Below are 17641 nucleotides of genomic sequence, written 5' to 3'. Positions count from 1 at the left end.
TCAACACTAACAATTGTCAAGATAGCTTTAATGTATGTACCTTTGAAGAAAGAAATGAGTTGTTTATTGACGATAATTATACTACAAACAAAAAAATATGCGTTTAACATGGAAAAGATACCTTTCTTGTTTCAAACCGAGTTCCGATGAAATGACCTTTTGGATTTTTCCACGTGACAGTTACGCGGTCATGTCCAGGAATTCCGACAACGTGGTTTGGTGAATAAATCTAAAAAGATCCAATGTTCTGTACCAAGTTTTTCACAATTAGCAAACACCCTAATATAACCGTTTAGATACATTTTATTGCATTTGGCTTAGGTTTAATAGTTCGTCATGCCTATATTAAAAGGCGTTCTACTGAATCAAGTCGGTCGCCCAAGCATTCCCATATGGCAAGGCATGACTAGTAAAATCTGGCATGCGGTGGGATTCGAACTCACGAATGGAGCTTTTCCGACACTCGCGCTCTGGGCTACACAGGCTCGAAAGTCGAATTACAGTACCGTTGCCTGCCTTGTATGCTGCACATGTCAGCTTCGTAGTAGGGGATCGCCAACCATCAATCAGTGAGTCTTGTTAATAAAGTGTTATTTTAAATATTAAAAAATCTTGGTGCACTTGAAGCTACTTTGAACTACACCGTCCATTCTTAATCGACAAACAACGTGGGTAAAGTTGAGTAGAAATAGTTTGAACACATAAAAACTTACTTTGGATATAAAGGTGGCCAGGGTAGGCGCAGATTGTTGATCACCTCTGGTTGTAAATACTCGAACCTGGTATTCGGTTCCGGGTGTAAGATTCGGAAGATTCGCTTTGGTGGCAGTATTCGGAAGAATTACGCTCTGAAATGAATTTATATTTTTATTCTTTTTTTTCAATGGCTGCTACTTTAAAGCGTTCAAATACGGATATGCTAATACCTATGAGGAGCCTGCTCGAATTAAGGCCCATCTATAAACTATTCTGTACAAATATAAAAATATTATGTGGAACGAACGGGTCGCTAACTTTTTGGGTACGTATATTTTGAGGAAACCTAAACAATAACATACAACAAAAAATAAACAATAAAAATAAAGTTTGACTGCATAAGATAGTATATTTTGCAAATTTGTTGCTTCTAATGTGCTATTACTGCATATGTGCAACTAATGACCGTAGTTTGACAAGTTGTCCAACCAAAGTTTGGCATAATTTAAATAAAAAATCGAAAATTCTGGCTGTGTAAAACTTATTCCCCGCAAAAAAATACAAACTGGCGGTAAAGCAGGCAGCTTGATAGAGGAAGCATGATTGTTAGCATAACGCTTTCAAGTTTAACCCTGTATCAGGAATTTGAACTCCAAAGAATTACATTCAACACTCAACAAACTAAAGTATTATACAATTTGAACATAAAAAGTCTATTCTTACTTGAGATGGACCATGTCGTGTAAACGTCGGCTCATATTCAACAAGGTATCCGTCAATCTCATCTCTGTCTTCTATCGGTTCCCATACAATATCGGCATCTTTATCACTCCGCCTTTCTACAGTTAGACCACGGGGACCTTCTAGCGGTTGGGGAAGCGGCTCCGGTTCGTCGGTAGGAATCGGTTCAGGCAGGAAGGGTGACGTACGTACAACTACTGTAGGTCGTACGGTGCTTTCGGGTACCAAGTCTTCAGGCATCTGTGTTTATACAAAAGAAAATCATATTTGGGTGTTTGTCTGTTTAATATTAACAAAAACACTTAAAATTGCCAAACATTTTTATGCAATATTTAAAGTTACTTTTGATCAAGAGAAATATGCGATTAAGTGAAATATGCTCTTAAGTGAATTATGCTATTAAGTGAATTATGCTATTAAGTGAATTATGTGATTAAGTGAATTATGCGATTAAGTGAAATATGCTATTAAGTGAATTATGCTATTAAGTGAATTATGCGAATAAGTGAAATATGCGATTAAGTGAAATATGCGTTTAAGTGAATTATGCTATTAAGTAAATCATGCTATTAAGTGAAATATGCTATTAAGTGAATTATGCGATTAAGTGAAATATGCTATTAAGTGAATTATGTGATTAAGTGAATGATGCTATTAAGTGAATTATGCTATTAAGTGAATTATGCTATTAAGTGAATCATGCTATTAAGTGAAATATGATATTAAGTGAAATATGCTATTAAGTAAGTTATCCGATTAAGCTTTAAGTCTTACCGTTCTAAACGTTGTTGTAACAATCGGTCTCTGGCGATTTCTGCCGATTGTAGTCAGTTGTACAGTGTAGTCGGTGTTTGGCACAAGATTAAACAGACTTATGTAAGGCGATGTAGCCGCAACATGCTTTCTCTGTCAAATAGAAAACATTTAATAAAAAGGCAATGCTTGTGTCTCATTGCCATTTTAGTTAATTAAAACACGACTTTTCAGCCCACTGACTCTAGTAATGGGATTTGGTCTATGCATAAGTTTAATTACGAATATAACGGTCAAAATAGACGTTAAAAGCGACATGTTATTTTTGAAACGTTTCGGCAAATGCTCGTGCCATCATCAGTGGTACGTTTATTTGGGCCGTTATATTCTTTAATAAACTTATGATCAGATCAGTACATAGAGTTTCAAATAGGTTTTGGGTTTTGGTAAATTTTACTTTTATGCCTATCGTATTTCCATCACTAAAATATAGAATAATTGTATTAAAACAAACAACTACTTTTTCAAGCATTTGGCGAATCTTACGCAATTTGTTAAAATCGTCTAGTTTGAATAAAATTAACTATTTAACAATATCAACCAGCAATTACCACAAATCATGACACTAATGTATTTTTTACCACAAAGCTACCATAAGTTTAAGTTGGTGGTTCGTTTGAACCGTTTTGAAGTACCTAATAATAATAATAATAATTATAAATCAGCACAGTTCAGACTTGTCTAATAAATCACATAGTTTTATTTTTCAATGAGATATAAAAAAAACGATTAAAATCGGCTTTTACTAACAGTGAAAGGAAGATAATCCCTGAGAGTTTCCCTGTAATCGAAAGTATATCTTGCAACATTATCTGAACTTCCAGGTTGTGTCCATTCCAGTGTGGCTGTATCCGGTCCAACTCGGGTAACTCGTAAGTTTGTCGGTGTTATCGAACCAACGAGTGGAACCTGCAAACAAAAGTTAAATTAGTAAATAAATAAACGTCCAACAGTTCTGATTTCAAGGCCTGGTTTAAATACGTATATGTCTTAAGTGCTAAAAAATGTAAAATCTGCACAAGTAGTAGCAGTAAAAGATATTAAAGAAACTTTTGCCCCATTTTTTGCTGACGCGGGCTTTTTCTTACGTAATGATATGGAAGAGTATAATGTTTTTAAAGAAAAGCTATTAAAAAAGTGAAAGCAAATTACTTTGATCAACTATCATTTCGAAACGCTTGTACAAAAATTGTATTGTCAACGCTTTAGTAATTATGGTACTTCTCCAAAGTTGTAAGTAGAGTTTTGGCGGGGTTGGGCATTAGCTTGAATAAAACGGGCTTGCTTCGGGCATGACTTTATATTTGTATCGTAATTTTACGTTGTTTTAATGTAAAAGTACCTATCAAATTTGGCCTTGCAACTCTGTTACTGTCATGAATGTACAATAGATACAGCAACTTTTATATTTCAATAAGATGTTTTACTTTTTTATGTTTTTTTAGTTAAGTTTGAACTTTGCGACGATTTAGCCAGCTACTACATTTGAAAAAGCATCTAGCCAGTAAATGATAAGCTGCAGACAGTGCACCCTGTTTCGACCTATAAGCTGGAGTGCCGTTAGATGGCTACACTAGCCAATACGGCCGATCTCTCGTCACCATGCAGCTGCACGAAACAGTGCGCACTGTCTGCAGACTACAGTATAACATTTTTAAATACTTTACTCATACAACGCAATAGAAATACCTCTTCTGTAACAACAGCGTCGGTGACAAAATAGGCTGTAATTGGTTGTGATTCAAATCCGTTGTACACAGCCTTTACACGAACTGTGTATCTGGTGGCTGGAGTCAAACCGACAAGGGTCAAGTCGTTGTTGGGATTATTTCGACTCTGCAAGGGAAATATAATTGTCACAAATCTGTTATATAACTTCCTTTGAAAAAAAAAACAATCGCAGCTTAATTGCTCAGGACGTCCGGATTTGTAAAAGTACGTATAAGTCGCCGAGATGGCTGCGCGGCAAGTTTCTCATCATATATAAAGGCCGCTTGTGCTAGCAAGAAACTTGAGCGGATTTATCAACTAATTCGAAAACAACTCTATTAAATTAAAACACCAAAAGTTTTTGACAAATTTGCAAGAAAACAGGCAGCTCGATGGCATTACGCATTTAGGCATTGCCCACCTACCAAGCATAAATACGAAACAAACAACTACAGCATATGCGGGCTTGGCGATTTTTAAGTGCAAGAACTGAAAAACTATGAACAACAAATCCCAGTTTAAATATTTCTTGCCTGTGTTGTACCAGATCCATCAACAGGCATCCAATCCACACGATAATATTCAACGTTAGTGGTTGGACCTTCAATGAGGAAATTGACAACAGTCGGGCTGGTACCAAGTTGTCGTAAACCTGTAGGTTGGGAGGGCCCGGCAGTCTGGAAGTAAGAAATATTGTAGTAAAAATTAAAGACAAAAGTCGTGTTTAGTTTGTTAATTTAAGGACTATTCCACTTGTAATTCTAAGACGACATAAAATAAATGCAACGAAGTTGCAAAAACCGGCATAAGTTTAAATAAAAAAGGCTTGATTCGGGCCTGACTTTAAACTTGGCAATTTCAGCAACTTTCGGGCCTATTTCGGCAGTGTGCCAAGTGTGCCGTGATCGCTGGTTTGCATAGACGCTTCAGGGCTGATCTCAGTGAATTTATGTTCATTTTAATATTTCGGGGTTTGTTTGTGTTTTGAAAATATAAGTCTGGGTTTGATTTAGCCCCTAATTTTAGACCCGTTTTCAACTCTGAAATCAACAAAAACAAAGGCTGGATAAAAGTTATCACAATTGCGTCTTTACTTAGTTATATAGTCCTATTAGTACCCCAGGTAAAGGAAAATATGTCAAAATGTTACCCATTTTTCTCTATATTTTCCTCTATTTTTCAGCCTTGGTTTTTTTCAACGTGACAATCAAAACTTACGGAAGCATCTTGAGGAGTTTCTACGACTGTCACCACTGGACTTGAATCGACGTTGTCCTTGACAACCACCAACGTCACAATGTATCTTGATGACGGAAGCAAATGGTGGAGCGTGATGTTCGGACCAGAAAGAACTTCTTCAGTGTTCTGAGACTGTAAAATATAAAGTTCGCTAAAAATGCATCCTATTCAGAAAGCAAATTAAATCAGTCTTTGGTTATGACTGAACAAAGTTACATTTAAGATTCAAGATAGTATATGGAAATGACACGTTACTTTTTAATATAATTTTTAAATAGGCTACTGAAACTTTTCAATCATTAAACTGTTGCCTTAAAGCAATACAGTGTTTATAGTTTTTGAAACCTATTAGGCTTCGAGTATTAAGCATTTAGAGGCAGAAAAACGAAATATTTGTTCACACAATAATTGGTCAGTTACAAAGCAAAAAATCCACACTTAAAAAAAATAATTTGTGTATCTAACACAGTGGTCGGCAACCACTGGGTGAGGTTAAATGCTTTAATGCCTAATGTAATGCAATCCTTGCATTCGACCGCGTTGGCAAGTCCAAATATATAACTTATGTAAAATATGGTCATTGCTGGTTTAGAAGACCGGTCCGCAATAAAAAAAAATAGTTTTAAAACGGTCCGCAGTGCAAAAAAGACCGCTAACCCCTGCTCTAACAAACACTTAAGACAAACAATATGAAAAACAATATAAAAGTCTCCAAAAGCTTTCATTCTGGGCAGTAATGAAACTACAAAACAATTGACATTGGCTGACCAGAATTTGACGGCCACAGATAGAAATCATACCTCGTCTTGTCCTTCTAATCGATAATTCACCAAGTAATAATCCACTGAATCATCTGGTATCAAGTAAAACGTCACTTCATCAGGGAGAGTCCCCACGCTGATAATGTTATCCTCTGTGAATGAAGATCTGTCCTCAGGCTGAAACACGTCATTAAAACGTCATCAAAGTAAAACAAAAAAGAGCGTTGGGCATCACCAATTTGATAATGGAATTTTAAACAACAAAACTGCATTCAAACGTATGGCTTTGGGGTTGTTTTTGAAAATCGTGTCAAACTATTTTATTTTCGATTCCGGTTTAAACCGGTTTTGAGGTTCGGTAGAAGGCAGAAACAGGTCAAAACCGGTTTGAAACTGAAATATTCCAGGGAAAAAACACCAAAAACCGGATTTTCTTCGATTTCTTGACCCTCAAAACCGAAAAAGATAAGATTTGTGCTAAAATGTGCTTTTTTTCATTAAAAACTTGAAGTGCAACGTTTAAGATACAAGGTTCGTAAAGACTAAGACCACTACATAAAATAATGGAAATGTCAATCCAGTGAAATTGTGTTGAGTATATTTTCAAAGAGAGTTACACAAACCGCAATAATGGCAACACCATATTTTTGATAAATTTGCTTGTTTTAAGGGGATAAAGCGAACATTGTGGCCTACTGTTTAAAATGAAAATTTACTTTTGCAATCATTATTATTAAATGTGAAATTGACACTTACCACCACCACCACTTCTCCAGGTTGCGTTATAATGGTCGTTTGAACCGGTGTGGATTCTACATTGTCCTTGACAGCTATCAAGGTTACGAGATATCTGGTAGTTGGGGCTAGATGGTGTAGAGTGATGTTAGGACCCAATACGATTGTTTCTTGTTCCTACGAAATTCATAATGACGAAATTAGACTCCTTAAAATCTTTTTATGTTCTTTCTTTGTCTGGACATTTTAGCTGCTTACTAAACTGGATTTCGCCTACCAAACAGACAATAAGGTATAATAGCTTAGTGAAGTGGTTCCCAATCGGGGAGGATTTTTTTCCAAGTGAGGAATTGACTTTAATTTTTACACGTGGTTTGCAAATAGACACTTAAGCTCTGGGAATATAACCCATAAATAAACCAAAATTTACATGATCTTTGTATGGTTTAGCATCTATTATATGTAGTCTATTGGGGAGGAATGAAAATGTTTTGAATTGTGAGGAATTCTTTAATAAGGTTGGGTACTACTGTTCAATAACTACACAATACATGTGCTGGTATTGTGTCGTTAAGGTTAAGGACACAAAAATTGCATAAAAATAACGAACTGTAGTGTCTTATTGTATATCGTTTGCACTGCAAACCCCTAAAAGCACCCCTATATACGCAAAAAGTCGCAGCAGTTATGTTACAGGCCCCACCAGCAGTATCTTTTGTAAATGTATGCTGTAAAAATTAGTCTTGTAAATTTGAACTTTATGTGGATGTACATTTGAAACATAGTTGTGGCAAAATTTCAAATTTACAAATCTCACCTCTGTTTCTCCTTCAGGTCGATATCGTACAATGTAATAATCCACATCGACATCGGGATTGAGGAAAATCGTCGCTTCTTCGGGTAAAACCCCGATTTGTGTTACGTCACTGGTGCCAAAGGTCAGTTCCGGCTGGCAAAAAATGCCGAGTTTTAAAGAGAACCTTATAAGCTAAATAAACACGTCACATACTTACCAACGTACGAAACCGTCCCTCAAGCTTAGGAGAGTGGCCACCCTGTCCAACAGCAGTTACAGACACAAAATAATCGCTGTCAGGAATCAAATTCGGGATCACCATCGCTTGCTGGATTCCAGGAGTTTGCCGTAACTAAAGAAAAACGCACAAATCATCACATAAATTGTGCTCTGCATGTTTTGTGATTTTTATGAACAGATCCGTGTAGTGTTTCAAGGAAAAAGTAATATTATAAGTTTGCAGAAAATTTACATTAAGTCTAATCAGGCCCACTCAAACACGAACAATCTGAATTAAATTAACATGTCATTTTTAGATTGTTTGAAGCCCTACTTTGGCACAAAATAAACACTCAAGTCCATTCATTAAAAAAAATTAACAAATCGGTTCACCTAACAAATCTAGTATGTTTCAAAAAGGATAAATTTTTCAAGTTCAAATCTGCATTTAGCGAAAAATTATTACTACAGAATTTTTCGTTATAATCTCACCGCGGCAACAGTGTCATTACTTTGCCGATACGTCACTCTGTAATATTGCACGCCATCTGTGGAACCGGTCCACCGCAAGGTGACGCTGTCCGTGGAAGCATCAATCAGTGTGAATCGTTGAGGACGGTCGGGCGGTGTCTCTTCCTACAAAGTTAAGCAAGTGTTTTGAGTATTTGTTTCAAGTCGTTTTTGCTTATCAGAGCGCCATAATAACCAAGGGGTTTCAGAAACGTTTTGTGTAAGATTGAGCAACGATTTAAAACCTGTCATTTAGTCAACCATGGTGCGTCAATTAAGCCTATTCAAGGTGTCATAAGGAATAAACCGATTTAAGAAGCATTCTGATAGGCTAGAAAAATCTAGCCTGCGGTGGGATTCGAACCCACGAAAGGAGTCTTTCAGAGACTCGCGCTCTACCAACTTAGCTACACAGGCTTAGCGCGTCAAAAGACCGTTGCCTGACTCGTATGCTGCACATGTTACTTTTATACTAGATATCGCCAGTTCGACCACTATTCTGTTAAGATGAACATACATTCATTACTGGGATTAGCCCTAAAGCATTTTCGGTGCTATTTTAACTATTTCTGAGCAATTATAAAGTTAAACAAATAAAGTTACCCTTCCAGTAATGCTAAATAAAAATCTTACGGATGTATAATGCGAGTTAGTGTATCTGTATTGAAACCAGTAAAATATGCTTTAGAAGTTAAAGTTTGGATGACATGCTTTTTAAGCATTTCAAAAACATGAGAAAAAATAGCCGTAATTTACAAAAGTAAATAACAACCTGATTTTTTTTTAAACTGAATGATATCGATATGAAATATTACACAGCATCTTCAGCCATGATCAATCCACCAATAGGATTTTTCGCATCATAATGTTTTAACGTTGCGCAGCTATCAAGTTTATAGAGCTCTTCTGGCAATTGCTCTACAAACTTGATATTATGCCTGGCAGCAATAGCTTATATGTTGCGCAGCTATTTCCGGCTTGGTGATTATTTCAGTGCAATCGTGTCGCTATGTGTTCTTTCACCAAACGAATTATCATCAACTCAATTGAAATTGTACAAGCATGCCACTTTAAACTTACTGGAGGTGTTGTAAGCACAGTTCGCATTGCTCCTGATATCCCTCCGTCTTCACTTAATGCTTTGACGACAACCTGATACTGAAGGTCAGGTTCAAGGGTCAAAGTTATTCTATCTTCATCCGGACCAGCACGGTAAATCTTAAAAAAATCAATGCAAATTTATGTAATGCTTGATGATAAATCATAATACGTCAGGCTCGTCAAAGGCGTAATACCGAATCAGCGTATTACGCCTTTGACGAGCCGGTCACCCTAGGATTCAAATATGGCAAGGCACAGGCTAGAAAAATCTAGTTTAACATTAAAGAAATAGTACTTTAACAAGACTGTTATACTTTGTATGAAATACTACAGTTTCCATATTGTGTAGTACAGTTTCCATATTGAAAAAAAATACAGTTTCCATATTGTGTAGTAACAAAACTTAGTTAAAGACAGTCTCACATTTTCAGTCCCACCAATAGTTGGTCTGTATGCAATCTCATACTGGTCTACGTCAGTCCTGTCTCCAACTATCTCAAACGTTATACTTCTTGGTAGCATTTCAATCACTGTAAGATCGCTAGGGGTGGGCGGTCGTTTCTGAAACATAAGTAAGATTGGTTAAGTACATTTGTATTCCACTTAAGGCTTTTGTAAGCAATACAGAACGTTTGTAGCTTATCAAGGGAAAAAATGTTGGGAACCAGTAGGCTAGACAAAGCGCTATCAACTATACAACTTTATATTTGTAATTTGAGGCTGTTTATTTCTGTTAACTCTGTTATTTACCTGCGGTGTTGTTAACTTGGCGCGTAAAGGCACCGATTCGACATTGTCCAGCACTGACGTCACACTGATGACGTAAGGAGTGTTGGGGACCATCTCAGTAAGGGTGATGCGATCGGTCGGGCTAGTTCCTTGAGCGGTCTACAAAAACAAAACAAAAATTGAAACAAATTAAAGTGACACATAGTAATATCAATCCAAGCATTTTACACAGCTTAGTCTATTTAATATTTTGGTGTTTATTTAATTTCGCTCTATGTTATACTGTATACCAGGGGTGTGCAACCTTTGCTAATGGATACAATTACCATGATTAGATCGCGGGCCGCACCTGTGTACAACACAAGGTGGAACTACAAGTACAATTCGCATTTTTCTAGCCACATAATGCCTGGTCACAGAAAAATAGCATCGGGTTCATTACTATTCTTAAACATTTAAAATAGTTGGACTCGTTTGTCAGTACATTTGAAATCCAAGCGTCTCTGCGGGCCGCACAATCAAGGGCCGCATTTAGCCCGCGGGCCGAAGGTTGCCCACCCCTGCTGTATACTATAAACTAGAATCTCCCAGCTGGTTGCTTGGTGGATGAAGACTATAATGAACCTTACGCTTATTGATTCAAATTTACTAAAACATTAAGCCATTCATCCTTATGAATTCAGGACAAATATATTTCGCCTATGCGGCATCCTCGGTACAGATTCTTATTGAATATTGCAGAACGATTCGTTTTGGCAAATTGAACTGACCTTCTCAGGTACACCTTGGATCGGGGTTTCGGGACTATAACGTATCCGATAGTAGTCCACATCGGTTGGGCCGAAAACAACAACTGTTACTCGGTTACTGGATGGGTTTGAAAGTTCCAACTTTGTTGGTGGATTGGGCCGATCAGACTGTAAAAATTAATTGGTCGAAATTTTTATGTAAGTCTTAGGAATGACAAGTTCTAAAAACAGCTGTTTAAAAGTTGGTGATTCTAATTTAAGGAAAGTATACTAACATAGGAACTCACTAAATAAGCTATTGTTGCCCGTTATAATGTGTAAACCAGTATTGCTCTGCTAGAAGTTTTTATTGTAAATATTCTACGATTCGAAGTCCCATACGAAACGCCTTTGTCAGTATAATGGCATATCTAGAAAGACTAATTTCTGTTAGGTAAAAAAAGCATTAAAACTTTGCTTTGCTTTTTGTTTCCATGCTTTTGTCGCTTTATACGAAACTTCTATTGCGAGATATGCCATTATCCTGATGAAGGCGTTTTGTATGGGACGTCGAAACGTCGATTCTCATGATAAAACAGCAGGAAGAGCAATGCTCGTTTATAGACTCACGTAAGAAAAAGTTTAAAAAATAGCGCTATTTGACGCAAAAAAACATTAGCGTCTATTTTAAACGAAATTGTGTAAAAAGCTAACTCTTAGTGCCATGTGGGTTTAGGTAAATTGTCCTAATAAAAATTTAACATTTAAACTAAAAAACACGTAGTTCCCAACTATAAATGTAAAAAAGGTAAAGGTAAACAATACAGGTCAATTGTAACAAAAAACAAAACATTTGGACGATTGAATTGAAAAAAAACCCACAAATTAAGACAAGCTTGGGCAACAAAATAAGTCTTGGTGGTAAAGGTTACAAAATTAGACTAATTTCAACAACCTATCTTAATTTTTAAAAAAGTCTTTGCTTTTTACAAATACTACCAAATACGTATTAACTAACAGAATCTGTCGTGAAGTAGAAATTTGTTCTTGGTGAACTCCCGTAGCTGTTTTGTGTCACCATGTAACCTTCGTAGGTTTTCCCTGGCTTCAAGTTACGGAATCGAAACGACCTTGCTCCACCAGGCACGTTGAATGTTGAGTAAGTTTGGCGGCTCGATCCACGCTAAAATCGAAGCATTTTGGTAATAAACTTACATATACAACCTATGTTCAAGTTATAATGCTTTGCAAACACCCAACGTTCTTAAGTACAGCAAACTTCGGTTAATCCGGACCCGTTTGGACCAAAAAAATTGTCCGGATTAAGTGAAGATCTGGATTAACTGATGTCCGTTAGTTCAAGCCTTACCACATTATAAATCATTTCTACCGCAAGTTTTGTCCGAATTAGGCGAAGATTTTTTTGGATTAACCGAATCCGGTTTAACCGAGGTTTACTGTACACATAAATTGTGTGAAACAAAGCTGTAAGCCTGAAATTGCGACCCCAACATAGTTTAAATCATTTTCTTTTACATACAGTCTGGATTTGCCTGAAAAGGTGGAGAAATTAGGTGCGTTTTGAACAAACTTAGACATGAACCCAAATTACAAGACTGATCTGAAAAATTGTAAGCAATTTAGAACATGCACAAAGACTATGTTTATTCACTAAAATAGGTTATATTTGATATTATTCTTGTTAAACGGTTGTTAGGAACATACATATGCAATTTATAACAATTTATTATCTTACCTTTCTAACATTAAGCAGAAACGTCTCAGGTTGTGGTTTGCTTGCAACTTCCCACACTAATGTGTGAATGTCTTCATCAGGGCTTTGAATTGGGGATGTAAAAGTGACCTTGTACATGTACATAGAAATTAGTGTTTAGATTATATTAAGAATACCCAAAAGTTATAGTTTTTTCAGCAAATTTATTCTTTAAAAGTTTTAACTGTGGGTTGTTGCGAATTTTCAAGTTTTTAAGCACGGTTTTAATACGGTTTAAGTTAAACCGTTAGGGAAAAATGAATACTAAAAAAAATTGCAAGCAGGTTTCAAACTCACTGGTTCGGGTATTCCAGTCATAATAATAGCAGTTCGACCTTTACCCCCACCAGTAGGGTAAGTTACCCGGCACTCGTAATATCCGTCGTCCGAACCCTTCAAGTTTGAAATATCGAGTCGACTCGAATCAGAAGAAGTCAACCGACCCGTGAATTCTGATGACTCGATTGTCTGAAAAAAGTGAGTAGTTTTTGTTTTTGTTGTAGTATGGTTGTATGTCGTACAAGTATAGGAAATCCACTGAAACGTGAAAGAAATACATACAAATGACTATTAGTTTATAAGGTGTCCATCACTACCATATTTATTTTGAAAAATTTCAATTTGCTTTAATATCAACAGATACAGCAATTTAGGCAAAAACAGTTTTTCTTAATTTAGGCAAAATAACAACGCTGTTTAAAGTGTAAAATAAAAAGTGAAAAAGTGTTTAAAGTGTAAAAGGTACAAAAAATGAAATTCAAGAAAACGTTGGCTATTGTTTTTAAATTGTAATTCAATTTTCTATTTATTTAAGCGGGATCGGGTTGTTTGGGGAATTTGTTATATGGCCGCAATTGCGTTTATGGGCTATATTATTACGTCTTGGTGGAAACGCCTTCTGGCTGCAAAATCACCCCACGTTGCTTATCAGAACAATTGTGTAATATTTGGCATGTTTCGAAAAACTTCTATACTAATAGACTAGTTTCATCAAAAATAGCCACTATAAAACCGGTTTGTAGCGCAAACAAGCAAGTTTCTATGCAATAACACACAACAACAAAATGCAAAATCACAAAATTAGCACTTGCCTTGCTTCCCGTTGAAGTATCGTGGGTGAAGATTAGTTCGGGTTCAACGCCCCCCAATTTGACCCAGGTAACTAGGGGCTCTCCCGGGGTCGACTTGTCGTAGCGACAGTACAAATTCGCTGTGCTACCTACAGTGTTAGATCTGCGTGTGTTTGATGCCTGGACCAGAATACGACCAACAGGAGCTGAGAAAGCATAAGATTGAAGTTAAGAATAGGCCTACAATACGTCCACTTTGGGAAAGTCTTTCTTTGAAATGAAATTTAGCTTGTCTTATGAGGACATTAAATAATACCCAAATGTCCACTTTTTGCAACCTTTATGTATTCAATAATTGCGCATAAGAAAAGAGTTGCTTGTGCACCGACAGTTTAATTTAATATCAGCTTTGTGACTACGTAGACATATTTGGTGCAGCTTATGATATTTGTTTGTTGAAATTAACAAAAAAACTCTTTGACACTGGACTATGTTTATATTAATTTAATCAACGATTTTATTGCGATGAACTGTTTTTTTTAATAATGTAGATACGTAAGGGATTGACTATGCAATTAAACAGAAATAAGCAACTAATCGGAATTCGATAAACTAGAATCATTTGTATTAGTTTTGTTCTGTTGCCAAACTTTTTGAAAAGGAATGGGCCGAACCGAGCCAGAACCCGGGTACTCGGTACCGAGCATCGCTGTTTTGATGCTCGGTGCTCGACCGAGCAGTTGCACAAACTGACCCGAGCATTAAATTTGCATATTCATGCGTTGCTAAGATACGAAACTAGTGTTCGAAAGAGTATCAAAGAACAAAAATGACTGCTGTTTTAATGCGTTAGATTGTGGAAAACTTCCGGGGCCTGTACAGCTTGGTACACCGCTGGTGACATAAGGGACTTTGGAAAGTTACAAAACTAGCATGGAAATGGAAATGTTTTTTATGTCACAATACACCCAGCGTTCTCGGGCGAGCACCGAGCATTAACGTGAGATTCTCAGTGCTCGACCAGACAAAACATTTGCGGTTTTGGCCCTTACAAGTCTCAACTTCACGGGTGTTGGGCAGACTGTCCAGTCTATCACGAACAGCATAAACTTTGAACTCGTACAGCTGTCCAGGTTGCAGGTTGTTTACTCTTAAATATCGCTGCAAAGTTTCAACTGATTGTGGCTGATCCGTTGAATCACTTAATTTGTATTCCACTCTGTAACAGACAAAAGAATAGACCCAGTTCAAATTATGTGTTGTATTTTCAACACGTTTAGAATATGAGAGAAGTAGGTTAGTGTCAGGGTAAAAATTTGAAAATAGCCATTGTTATTAATTTTATGATGTAAAATTATACAATGGTTTTAACTGTCTTTTACATGCATACAAAAAGAGATGTATTTCAATACCCTATTCCTAATACAAGTTTTACAATTAAAATTAACATAGCAGTCTCCTAAGTATTCCCATATAGCAAAGCATAAACTGGAATAATCTAGCCTGTGGTGGTATTTAAATCCACGACAGGAGTCTTGCCGGGACTCGCGTTCTACCAACTGAGATACAAAGGCTCATTGGTGGGCCCATCGAAAGTCGAATCACAAGCACCGTTGCCTGCCTTTAATGCACGGACGCTTTCCCACTCATTCACCTGTAGTTATCTGGTGGGATGAGATCAAAGGGTGGGGTCCATCTCGCTGTAATAGATGTTCGGCCTTTTGAGTCGAAGCGAAGATTAGTTGGAGGTTTAGGTGCTACAGGTCGAGGGGCTTCAGTCACAACTGGCACCTCCTCAAGGGATGTTGTCACTTCAAAATCCATCGCTTCACCCTGGGCACCGTTACTAAAAACAGTGTTAAATTAATGTTTAGAGTATATTTCCTCTGTGGTGTATGTCCAGTTGTGGCATCGCACAGAATAGGTGAAGCACGGGTTTTTAACCCTGTTGCTCCCAACCAACTGGAGTGCCGTTGTATGGTTACACTAGCCAATACGGCCGACCTCTTGTCACCAGCTGCACTGATGAGACCTTATAGGTTGTAACAGTGTGCACTGCTTGCAGCTTATTTATCAATTATTGGCTTGATGCTTTTCTAATGTCAACCTTGATATCGCATATACTGACATAGACAACTGTGGTCGAAATTATTAAAGTACAAAAACTTTGGTTGGAAAACATTTTAGTCGAATGGTCCAAACGACTTACACTCAATGAAATAAGTCTTATAAATTGACAAGGGACATTTGAAACAGTGAAACTCAAAGTGGTCCTCAGCGAAAAAGTAGCATAGTGTTGATAAACTGTTAGGCAGTCGGCCCAAACCTTCTTAATACAGTGTATCACTAGGTAGAAATCATATTGACCAAAAAGTCAATTTTATTGACATTTCATGGAACTATTTTATTATTGGTATGAGAACCGTTTTTAAATAAACTTGAACGTTTAAGCTACACTTCTACTTACAGCACTGGTATAACTTCGATTCGATATCTTGTGGATGGCAAAAGTCCAGATATCTGTGCGGACGGTTCGCGTACTGAAAAGCTATGCACCATTCCGTTGTTTGTAATATCACTGCAGAAAATACAAGTTGAATCTGAACGACCAATGTTCAAAAATTAAAAAAGGCAATAGCTACGGCAAGGTCCAATGTACTAACAAAGTCTTTTAGAATAACATTACTTTATTTATGCAGCATTAATATATTATGTGAACAAGATGCGTATTTTTTAGCAAGAACCCAGGCATAAATTCAATTAGGAATCTTTACCTTATACAGGCCTATTTACCAAGACGGGCGACCGTATACGAAATTACGACAAAACTGTAAAAACAAACCCTTAATAAAATTAGTTAGTAGAGAAAGACCTATAACGGACAAAATTGCATTGCGTTTCATTTCATTAACGTATTTTGCAAATATAAAAAAGTTAGGCGATTCACGTATATCTCCCGCAATACTGTATCGTTAAAAAAATTGACGAACAAAATTTTCTGCTGTCTTACGTATACTTGATGATGTAACTGGTCGCTTCCTGTGGTGATCTATCCCATGTAATTGTGATATAATTTGGGTTGGTTTGATGCACTGTAGGGGTGGCAGGAATGTAAAGCAAACTTGTATCAGTTCGGTCGGTAATAGCAGGAGTCTGAAAATAACAAATGATCAACGTTTATCCATAAGTATGATATAGTTAGTATCGAAATCAACGCCTTACAAGTACCGGATTTCTAATGACAGCTCCTTTTCATCTTATGAAATATTAGGATTCGGTATTCTGGATTCGATATAGCTGTTCTACAATAATTCTAGCTGTTCTAGATTTACACTAAAATATAATACAAAAATAGTTCTAGAACAGTTAGGATTATTCTAGAATAGAACAATTAGAATTATTATTAATCTCTACAACTATTTTTGCACAATTCTTCCAGAATAGTATACTATTCTAAATTGCCTGTTCCTATCTGTGTATATGCATAGATTAATCGCATTTGTATTTCGTTGGGAGCGGTTTTATCCAATAAAACTTGTTCCAATCTAACTTAAAAGTGGCATAGAAAACATACAAAGCATTTAAATACCATAAAAATCATTATTTTTAAAAAAACGTTTAATGGTAAAAATAACGGCCCAAATAGACGTAAAAAGCGACATGCTTTATTGTTCAAACGTTTCGGCAAATGCTCATGCCATCATCACTGAAAATAGGTCATTTGAATGCTTACCACAGATATGGTGCTGAGGTGAACTGAAGGGGCCACCCCAGGATAAATCACTCTACATTCATAAGTGCCAGTATCAGACACGTGGACAGGTTCAATAATAAAATCAACTTCATTATCCATCGAAATTCTGCCCGACATGTCGCCTGCAGTTCGTTCCTATAAAGAGAACAAAATCTTTTAACATTAAGTCAAGTTTATAGTGCATTCTGATGACACAATTGGGTAAAAAGGCATTCACAAAACATTTGTTGTGTAAATTTACCCTGACAACCTACCAAAAGTGAAA

General features: G+C 36.6%; 1 protein-coding gene across 1 annotated transcript in view; it reads right to left on the bottom strand.

The window, feature by feature from the left end:
* LOC145203898 (tenascin-X-like) overlaps positions 1–17641 on the bottom strand; it is a 53831-nt gene that overhangs the window by 21197 nt on the left and 14993 nt on the right. Inside the window, exons 20-45 of the mRNA XM_080076263.1 lie at positions 17356–17511; positions 16633–16775; positions 16090–16200; positions 15277–15468; positions 14675–14841; positions 13644–13828; positions 12850–13020; positions 12535–12642; positions 11797–11961; positions 10821–10967; positions 10072–10209; positions 9745–9882; positions 9301–9438; positions 8203–8346; positions 7709–7843; positions 7513–7644; positions 6717–6872; positions 6000–6137; positions 5179–5331; positions 4494–4637; positions 3940–4086; positions 3001–3159; positions 2212–2343; positions 1420–1677; positions 714–848; positions 122–229 (exon numbers count right to left, since the gene is read on the bottom strand). Of these exons, the coding sequence (XP_079932389.1) occupies positions 122–229; positions 714–848; positions 1420–1677; positions 2212–2343; positions 3001–3159; positions 3940–4086; positions 4494–4637; positions 5179–5331; positions 6000–6137; positions 6717–6872; positions 7513–7644; positions 7709–7843; positions 8203–8346; positions 9301–9438; positions 9745–9882; positions 10072–10209; positions 10821–10967; positions 11797–11961; positions 12535–12642; positions 12850–13020; positions 13644–13828; positions 14675–14841; positions 15277–15468; positions 16090–16200; positions 16633–16775; positions 17356–17511 (3900 nt within the window). The remainder of the gene's footprint in view (positions 1–121; positions 230–713; positions 849–1419; positions 1678–2211; positions 2344–3000; positions 3160–3939; positions 4087–4493; positions 4638–5178; positions 5332–5999; positions 6138–6716; positions 6873–7512; positions 7645–7708; positions 7844–8202; positions 8347–9300; positions 9439–9744; positions 9883–10071; positions 10210–10820; positions 10968–11796; positions 11962–12534; positions 12643–12849; positions 13021–13643; positions 13829–14674; positions 14842–15276; positions 15469–16089; positions 16201–16632; positions 16776–17355; positions 17512–17641) is intronic.

The sequence above is a fragment of the Phallusia mammillata genome, chromosome 8 (genome assembly GCF_965637545.1).
Source record: "Phallusia mammillata chromosome 8, kaPhaMamm4.hap1.1, whole genome shotgun sequence".
Taxonomy (NCBI): domain Eukaryota; kingdom Metazoa; phylum Chordata; class Ascidiacea; order Phlebobranchia; family Ascidiidae; genus Phallusia; species Phallusia mammillata.
This window is presented reverse-complemented; position numbering and strand designations above follow the sequence as displayed.